The sequence below is a fragment of the Apodemus sylvaticus genome, chromosome 17 (genome assembly GCF_947179515.1).
Source record: "Apodemus sylvaticus chromosome 17, mApoSyl1.1, whole genome shotgun sequence".
In the NCBI taxonomy this organism is placed as follows: Eukaryota; Metazoa; Chordata; class Mammalia; order Rodentia; family Muridae; genus Apodemus; species Apodemus sylvaticus.
This window is the reverse complement of record NC_067488.1, coordinates 58,188,477-58,198,347: the sequence shown is the minus strand read 5'-3', so window position 1 is coordinate 58,198,347 and position 9,871 is coordinate 58,188,477. Positions and strand designations below refer to the sequence as shown.

Sequence of the window (9,871 nt, the reverse complement as noted above, 5' to 3'; positions counted from 1 at the left end):
GGGTCTTCTCCTAATTTCTGCTCACATGAGGTCGTCTAGGCCAAAGCTTCTTAAATTCTTTCTGCTCATGGCCCCTTTCACCCCAGAAATTTTAGGTGAGCCCAGACATATAGGTATATAATATAGGTAAATAACTCAAACATTTACCCATGATAAACCATATAGAATTTTATTGTAATTTTTATTGTATAACAATTCTTTGATATTCTTCTAATTTTAGAAGCATAACTGGAGGTGGGAAGGGGGGGCTATCCCTAAAGCTGATGCTTGTCTGTGGAATCCATTCCTCTGGCTAGGCTGCCTTATCTGGCCTCAATGGGAAAGGATTCACCCAGCCCTGAAGAGACTTGGTGTGCCAGGGTTGGGGACTACCCAAGGTCGGGGAGTGAGGGCGGGGTGCTCCACCCTCCCAGAAAAAAGGAGGAGATGGGGGAAGGAACTGTGTGATTGGGAGTCGGGTGGGAGGGGCAGCGACCGGTATGGAAAGTGAATAAATAAATTAATAGAGAAAAGAAGTCGAGAAAGTTGCTTAGGTTTATCCTATCAAAGCATCATATACTGCAGCAACCTATTGCTGGTCAGATGCCTCTCCAGCCTGCGGTTCCCACTCCCACCCCAGGCCGGTAGCCCAATGCACCATTACGTCATCCCCTGGTCAGTGGAACAGATGTGCATCCTGGAAAGTGCCAGACAGACAGGCACTTCGCTAGCCAGCCCGCGCCTCACTGGGGTCCTTCGGGCCATTGCCGGACAGCCCAGCTCGGGGTCCTGGTGCGGTCGCGTAGCAGCGGCAGAGACGCGGCCGAGCCGCCACCGGACTACGGTCGCCTGTAAGCGGGTAAGCCGGCTTGCGTTTGCGGTCCAGGGACTGTGGCGGGCGAGCGCACCTGCGGTGTCCCGGGTCCCTCTAAGTCTTCACGAAGCCGAAAGTGCCTGGGGAACCCGACCGAGAGGTGGGGCGGAGGGAAGGCCGCGACCCAACCTCAGATCTCGAGTCCTTTACTCCCGGAAAGATGGTTAGGCCTAGTGGGCTCCCGAAAACGTTTGTCACACGAGAGAGCCTGACCCCGTAAGCGTAAAGACATTGACAGTCACTGAGGGGTTTCATTGTGAGTCGATAATCGGGGTTTGACTTTCGAACGGACCACTCCCTGTATAGGCTGTAGTGTCTTTGCAGTGCGCCCTGCTGGCGAAGAATCTGGATTATTGTACATTCGAAGCAGTGTTTGCCGAGATGTGTTTGGGTGTGCGGCGAGTGGATCAGGCTAGAGATGATGTTATGCACCAGTGTAGACACTGGGTAGTAGTCATGTCTTACACTTGTGGAAATACGAGCGAGAAGTGTGCACAGAACTAACGTACTGTTTATGTTTAGCGTGTAGCATTCCAATATGCCCTAGTCTCCTATTGGGAAGGCTGAAAACCGCTGTACTCGAAGTTTAAAAAGAAGACCCACAAAAAAAAAGTTTTAAGGACTTACCAAGGCAAAGGGACTGTGAGGCAGATGCTGATGGCAACAGGGGGCAGAGAAGGGGAAGGTGGTCATGAATATGGGTCAGGCATCGTAGACTGTGTGGTTAATGTCGACTTGTTTTTACCAAATATCAGATTTCCCGTGTGACTTGGGTACTCTTTGTTGTTGTTTGTAGTTTGTGTTTTACAAGTAAGAAAATGTGTATGTTGAACTTGTAAATCTAGTATGGTGGAAAGAGAGGTGTGATCCAAACACATCTGCAGTGGGAAGTGACAGGAGATTCCAGAGACAGAGATAGAGCCTTCGGGCTCAGCTTGTGGTGACCAAGTCATCAGGATGTGTGTCCTTGGGTTCGTTCTCTCTCTCTCTCTCTCTCTCTCTCTCTCTCTCTCTCTCTCTCTCTCTCTCTCTCTCTCTCTCTCTCTCTCTCTCTCTCATCAGCTGTTCAGAAAAAAGAAAGTAGATTTAGTTGAGAAGAGTCCTCACCTCTAACAGTGGACTCTTGCCCGCTTTTCCAGACGGTGACAAGACCCTAAGACTGGCACTTGTCTGCGGACAAGAGCTGATGGCAGGGGACAGAAACAAGCACTGTGAGTTGGACCAAGAGAAGTATGATGCTCATGAGAACGTGAAGATCATCTGCCTGGGGGACAGCGCAGTGGGCAAGTCCAAGTACGTCAGAGAATCAGGGAAGAGACACAATCCCAGAATGGCTCTGGGTAGATGAGAAAGGTCCTCCAGAGATGGAGAGAGCGTATGTGGTGTCTGAGCTGGTGAGAGGGAGCCGAGACTGGAGCCCGGGTGTGCTGCATGGACAAACATCAGAATCATGGCCGCAACTGTGTTCGGGAGGAAATGGGAGAGAGTCAAAGAGATAGAAATCAGGGAGCCTTCTGAGTCCTTACAGGAGCTGTTGAGTGGATCACCCTGGAAATTACTGGTATAGTAGAGGGGTAGCAAGTGGGCTATTACTACCTGTGTGAGGTTGAGGCAGTGGGATGGAGAGGAACAGGACAGGTAAGAATAAAGGCAGGAAAGATGCTTCCTTGGAGGGACTCCCCGAGGTTGAGCAGTAATCATGTGAACGACTGGATTATTCCGCCTGTGCAGGTAGAGAACTCTCCACCTGGAGATCTGCACTCCTTTCAGCGTCTCGCCCATTCAGGGTGGGGCGCTGAGGATGCACTCTCATTTCTGCTTTCAAAGGATGAGGGGAGAGTTGCTCCTATGTGAATGTCCTCTTTAGTGTCCCATCCCTCAAGTCCTCAGATCACTCACACTCTGCATCAGACTGAGAGAGCGATGAGTAGTCCCCAGGAGCCTTGCTAGCTTGGGGCCAGCTTCCTGAACTGACTCCCGTTTCTCCACCCTACATTGAAGCTCAGCTGACGTATTTTACAGACGCTCTAACCTCAACAATATCCCACGCAATAAAAGTAAGGATTGGGAAGACTACCCAGTAAATAGCAGCCCTTTGTCCACACAGAGAGCAGAAGTGTCAGGCAAGGGAGACCAGTTGTTGGCTTAATAATTGATAGGCCTTTGGGGAAGCGTGCACTAGCGAGAAGCCCAGAGAAAGCCTAAGTCAGCACTAGCCTGCCTAATGCAGTTTTTTAAAAAATCTAAGTAGCTAACAGAACATCCAAAGACTAACACAGTTCTGGCCTCCAGGACATTTAAGGACATAGAAAAGTTGCCACCCTTTTCATATCCTAAGCAGAATGTTAGAGACCACGATAGAATCTGTGTCTGGAGGAAGGTTGGTGGGTGAGGAGACCTTGTTGAGTTTCAGTGGGGCTGACGAGTTCTCTCCAGTTTCCAGTCGATGCCCAGAGGCCCCTCTCCCCAGTGAGTCTAACCCTCATTGTGTTGACGTTTGACATTATCCACCATAGGAGTGTTATAATCTGGTTTCTCTCTTATTTAAAATGTATGTGTGCTATTTTATACATATGATTTTAATGTCCTTTGGGGTTTGTTGTGTTGTTTTGTGTGTGTGTGTGTGTGTGTAGATTTGCTGTATAGACTGGTTGGTAGTGATTATAATAGCAAGAAAAGGTTTCAAAGCTGCCCCGTGGCTGCAAAATATGTACTAAATTAAGTTTATTAGCTGCTCACACTCATGAGTCCAAATTCCAGCTGGCGGCCAGCGCCCTGCCGTGGACATGGGGACATAGCATAGACTAAAGATTCACAAACTGCTGCACCATGCACTTTGTTCTGATTGATAGCGTCACTACAGTAATTTAATGTTCGTGTTGAACTCTGTCCAGGACAGAGAGGGAAGAAGGAGTACAGGCGGGGTGGGACTTCATACCTGTCACAGAGTCACCATCCTGCTCAGATGACATCTGAGCAGAGCCCTAAGGAGCAGCATAGCCATGAGAAAAATGAATATTGGATGAAGAATACAGTCTTCCAGGCCTCAGTTTCCCCATGCACTGGCAGGGGTGATTCTATGTGTAGCATATGTGAGGTGGATGTGATGGACTGGAGAGCCCCAGGCACACTGACCGCTGGGATGACGCCAGTAGTTTAGCTCTGTGGACTTGGTAACGGTGGTTCCCATGTACAGGCTTGGCCAGAAACTGTGACAGAGATTGAAAGAGACAGGAAGCCTCAGGTGGCTTCCAAATTGTTAGCCTGGGGGTGACAAAGTAGGGACAAGAAGCTGGAGATGGATGGTATGTGACCTGTGACCGCACACATTTCCCTTACAGACTCATGGAGAGATTTCTCATGGATGGATTGTATCCTTGAAGACTGCAGTGTCCTTTGTCCCTGTGGCCTTTCCCACTCTCAGCAGCGTAACCTCCAGTCCAGCAGCCCAGGGAAGACCGTGGCTTTCCGCCACACTGGCTCCCCATGGGTTGACCCAAACCATGTCATACAGTCCAGGCTGCTGCTGTCAGACATTACTCACATGTGATTTCTACCAGGAAGGCAGGAGAACAGCAGACAGCACTTTAGTCTGCATCAAATGCCTGGGTACAAATTTTGCCTCCTCATTACTGGTTCTGACCTTGGGTGAATTATTTAACCTCTTTCCTCAGAGCCTAAGATGTTTTCAGTCAGAATATGCTTTATAAATCATGGGGTATCGGCTTTTCCTTCATCCTGTGAGCTGTTGTGTCGTGCAGATTTGGAATAAGGGGCTGCAACTTAGAGCTTCTTTTAAAGTTCCCCAAGCAGACCCCTGAGGGCTACATTTGAGAACTGCAGAGCTGTCTGGACCTTAGCCCCGGACACTGGTGCCACATTGCCAAGCCCACTGTGTTGCTACAGCGTGCCTCATTAGGCTGCTGTCCAGCATATTCCAGCCCAAGATGCTGCTCCCCAGGTGTTTTGTTAGTGTTTCTCACACACACACACACACACACACACACACACACACACGAGCTTCCATTTGTGATGCTTTGTCAGTTGCCAGGTTTTTACCATGGGGCAGTTGTGATGCTCTAGCCTATTAGAACTCTGTCTGTGAAAGTCTTAAAGCACCCACAGTTACACTTTAGAGCATCGTGACACCACTTCTCTGTAAAATCCTGCTTCTTGTGACCTCACACTCGCGTATCCAGGACATTCTCCCAGCCCCCTCCTTAGACCTTGTGCCTGAAGCTGCCTCTGTCTGTAGAATTCATTCAACTTGAAACTTAACTTCTTAACAAAGAGGACAAAGTCAGGATATCCACAGTTGAGGCTACACTGGAAAACCTATCTCAACAAAAAAGGGCCAGACATGATGGCACACACCTTTAATCCCAGGCAGAGCTCTGTGAGTTTGAGGCCAGCGTGATCTACATAGTCAATGCCAGGCCAGCCAAGACTACATAGTGAGACCTGCCTCAAAAATTTAAGAAAAACTAAGGAGAGGACCCATCCCCTACCCCATCCTCTTGCCTCTCCGTAGCCACCTTTGCTCCTTAGCCTGCCTCCAGCCAGCCCCAGCAGCTGTCCACATATGCTCTGACTCTGTACAAGCACACGGCCACAGTGGACGGCAAGACCATCCTCGTGGGTGAGCAGCACGGGCCCTCGGGCCTCACTGAGTGGGGGCAGGGTGGGAGGTTCATGGGAGAGAGTGGGGAAGTAAAACTGGAAGTTGGGGAGCCGAAAAGGAGGTGCTCATGGGCACGCAGTCTCACAGCACCCAGGCCAGGGCTAGCGTGCAGGGCGAGCTTTAGGAAGGCAGACCCTGGAAGACTGTTCTGCCAGAGGGAAAGGAACACAGGCCTTTGACAGGGAGTGAATTTCTCATTGCAGGGGTTAACATTTGGCTAATATAAATAGATACATCTGAGGCCTAACCACTTCTCAAATGTAGGACATGACCTTCCCTTGGGGTCACCAGGCCATATATCCTGACTGCCCACCATCTGTGGAAATTTAGATCTTGAAGGGTCCCATCTTCAATTTGAGGACAAGGGGCACCTATGCTCTGCCTCATGGGATTCCCTATCTGCACTGTCCTACCTTCTGGTTCTGTCTTCCTCCACATACCACTGCATACACACACCTCACGATACGCTCATGTTTCTGCATAGAGACCTGCATGGAAATGCTTGACACAGATAGGGGGTCTTCCTGCCCCTCAACCCCACTGGGCAGACAGAGTTGTGTTTTTGTTGCAGACTTCTGGGATACAGCAGGCCAGGAGCGTTTCCAGAGCATGCATGCCTCCTACTACCACAAGGCTCACGCCTGCATCATGGTATGAAACCAGCGGGAGTTTAAAAAAAATGGCACTGGGCACTCTGGCCTGAGGGGTAAGGAGACAAGGGATCAATGGTCCTCAGCCCACTGCTAAATATAGATGTGTAGGAGATGTGTTCAAGACCACCCAGCTGTTCACCCCATAGCTTCTGAACAAGCATAAGCCAGAGGAGCTGCCCTCAGACGGACAGATAAACAAAAACGCAGACGCTGGGCTCCCCTAGCCATGCGCTGTTGTTCAAAGGAAACATGGCTGAGACAGGGCCACCACCGGTTACTAAGGAAGCACACCCGCAGGGAAACTTCAAGGGCACCTCGGCTATTACCCACAGCTTCTGAAAGATCGTTCCCTCTCAGACCAGCCCTCACCTCCCTCACAGGCTCTCACTGTGCTCTCTAGGATAGTTACCATGAGTCCACGCAATAATGGCTTCGGGTAATAGGCTGCACAAAAGTCCCCAAAAGTCACTTGTGCATAGGGCTCTAGCAAGACTAAAAATCTGTCTCCTGGGAGTTCCTGCCTCTGAGCTCCCGCACTCATTTTCTAGGCCACCACTCTTACATGCTGAGAAGGAATATGTTTTTCTTTTAATCCACAGATAGAACATTTTCATGACTACCAGGCATCTGTGACACATGAGTCAGTAGGCTGATTTGAGGTTTGCTTCAGTTTGGTTTTGATTGGGTTTGGTACTAGGGAATAAACAGGACTGATATTTGTGCATAGGTGTACGTGTTCTACCCTGAACTGAACACCAGTCCCCGTAGGCTCATTCTTTGAATTAGGAACCTAGGGACTGTCACCAAGTGAGGACACTTTGTCAGTAAGAGCCGATGTGGATAGCTCACAGAACGGCAGCTAGACCTCAAGACTGAGTCTATAAACAGACCCAGGTAGATATTGTATTGTTGTGACAGCTCTGTAAGTCATTCTGGCCCTAATCACAAAGGAAGGAAACACAAGTTGACACCATTGTTGTGAGTCTGCCTACAAAATATGTTTGCCCTGGCGCATTATAGCATTTGACAGCACCTACCCCTCCTAGCCCTACCTCCTCCAATATGCACACCATTGCTCTCATTATGGGTGGGTACCGTCTCCATTGAATGAGTCTACACTGCAGAGAGTTAAGGGGAGCACAAGTGGGGAATGGTGAGCAGATGGACCAGCCTCTGTGTATCCCTTTTGTGCCACTCCTTACGGATGAGACATGCCACTGTCTGTGCAGCCTCCTCTGATGTGTTATCGTTACATTTTCCTGTGTGCATGCACAGGACTCTGAGTACTGGTAGCACATAGCGGTAGTCAGATAGTGCTGTGTGCACATAAAGGCCGCCTGGAGGGGCTTGCCAGCTGGCGGATGAGAGCAGTGAAGGGGTCAGGGAAGGGACTTGTCACCTGTTCCTCCACAGTTCTTTAAGCTCAAAAAGCCCTTGAGAACTTAAAAAGTCTTAATTCCAATAACCAAGGGTACCAAATAAAAGAGTGTGAAATAAGGCAAATGAAGCAGTGTAACCAGAAGTCTACACACACACACACACCACACACACACACACACACACACACACACACACACACACACAGCAGGTAGGGAGTGGCCATTTTTGTTTCAGTCCTGCTCTGGCATTTGTATTTGAACTTGACCTCTTTTCTGTCTGGGACTGACTTCCGCTTGTGATGCATGCCCATTAGTTTCTCTCTGACTCTGTTCCGAAGGTGCTGGTCTGAGTTCGTATACACCTGTTTGGGTGTGTGTTGTGCGGAACTGATAAAGTACTTTGACGCATCTAAACTGTCTTCTACCCTCTGTAGGTATTTGACGTCCAGAGGAAAATCACCTATAAGAACCTGGGTACCTGGTATGCAGAACTTCGGGAGTTCAGGCCGGAGATCCCGTGCATCCTGGTGGCCAATAAAATTGATGGTGGGGCCCTCCCTGCCCCTGGGTGACAGTATCCTGGGGACTGAGCACCACACCTTTCCTTCTTTCAAAAAATGGGCAGACTTTGTTTTTCCTTCCCAAGATACTCTCTTTCTAATAGGGAGTCCAGCAGCAAGACCCTGTCCTGCCAAGACACAGACCCCTATTACCCATTTCGAGGGCAGTCCCTGACAGTCCCTTCCGCAATGATCCTGCCTCCAAACTCTTCCCTTTGCCTGGGTGAACAAGCCAATGTCCTGCTTCTCTCTGCAGCAGACATACAGATGACTCAAAAGAATTTCAGTTTTGCCAAGAAGTTCTCCCTACCCCTGTACTTTGTCTCGGCTGCTGATGGTACCAATGTTGTGAAGGTAATGACAGCCCAGAGGCAGTCTGCTGACTCCTGGCTTAGGAGTCCTGGAGTCACAGGGAGGAGAGTAGGGAAGGAGGAGGCGAGGATAGGGTGTGGCTGAGTGCAGCAGAGGAGAGAGGTTGGGAGGACCGCACTTGGTGACACAGTCACCTGTGGGACCAAGGTGAGGAAGGGGCCAGTGAGGGGTGAGACTGCGGGGTCCAGGGTCCTATCCACAGCTACACTTTCACCATTTCTGCCTCATCTTCAGCTCTTCAATGATGCTATTCGATTAGCTGTGGCTTACAAAGAAAGTTCCCAGGACTTCATGGATGAGGTTTTACAGGAGCTTGAGGTAAGTCAGGCTGTTTCAGGTATGATAGAAAAAATCAACGATTTCTTCAGATCTTACACATGGGGTTTTGCCTGCCTTTGCAACCCTAACTGCCTCAGAACTGTAATTGGATAAATGCAGGGTCAGGCTTCACCTATGACCTTGTTCACAGAACTTCAAGTTGGAGCAGAAAGAAGAGGATACACCAGGCCAAGAGCAGGGTGACATGACTAAGAGCCCATCTCCTTCTTAACCAGAGGACATCTACACATGGCAGAGCTGGGGTTGGGGAGCTATTTGGAACACCCTACATCTCTGGAGAACCTCTCTAGGCTACCCTGCTCAACTTCCTGCAAACCCACTGTTCTGTGGTACATGATGAGGTCAACACAAACTAGACGGGTGTGATACCCACCAGCTTCCTGCATCAGGATGAGGGATCCGTGTCTTTCACATTCCCCCTCCCCCACCCCAGCAGCCTGACAATGCAGAAACAGTGAACACGCTCATGTCTTCTTAGCAGACATTTAGGTGTTTGTTGTCTTTCTTCCCAAACTGACCTCAGGGACTGTCCCTTCACTTCTGCAGAGAGAATGATGCTAACCCTTGAGGACTATGTGTCCCTACAGAACCCATCTGGGATACCTCTGTCCCTGTCTCCCAGCCAACTTTCTCAACAATATGTTTGACCGACAACTATTAATTCCAGATTTGTTTTCAGCACCGACTGTTTCAGGAGCTCTTCCAGGTGTGTTGAGAGCACTGGAGCAGGACTCTGTTACAGTGCAGTGAAGACAAGTCTACCCATATCTGCTCATACACACCTTCCCGTTCCCCACCACGTGAACAAAAACTTCTTTTAAGGCCTCCATCTCAGGGTAGAAAGCTTTCTTCCACCTCTCTAGGGTGAGTTAAACACTGCGTCTTCTGTGGGTGGCAGCAAACAGCAGAGAAGAGCCCCCTTCTTTTCTGCAGCTTGCTAGATTATTTTTATGATTGTCCTGAGCATCATTTGCATTATCATTATTTTGTTTATATTATTTCCTTTTTTTACAATAAAGATAAAGTTTCATAAA

At 49.3% G+C, this 9,871-nt stretch overlaps 1 protein-coding gene across 3 annotated transcripts; it reads left to right on the top strand.

The window, feature by feature from the left end:
- Window positions 1-760: 760 nt before the first annotated feature.
- Window positions 761-9,871, top strand: Rabl2b (RAB, member of RAS oncogene family like 2B). 3 transcript variants are annotated; one of them, XM_052161378.1, is made up of 9 exons: window positions 761-838; window positions 1,993-2,146; window positions 4,195-4,224; window positions 5,413-5,492; window positions 6,106-6,185; window positions 8,001-8,112; window positions 8,386-8,480; window positions 8,733-8,816; window positions 8,968-9,871. In XM_052161378.1, exons 2-9 carry the CDS (start codon window positions 2,040-2,042, stop codon window positions 9,046-9,048), a joined length of 669 nt encoding a protein of 222 aa, XP_052017338.1. In that variant the 5' UTR covers window positions 761-838; window positions 1,993-2,039; the 3' UTR covers window positions 9,049-9,871. The 3 variants fall into 3 exon arrangements, with proteins under 3 accessions (XP_052017338.1, XP_052017337.1, XP_052017339.1); XM_052161377.1 differs by having other exon boundaries at window positions 8,383-8,480; XM_052161379.1 differs by lacking the exon at window positions 1,993-2,146 and having other exon boundaries at window positions 763-838; window positions 8,383-8,480.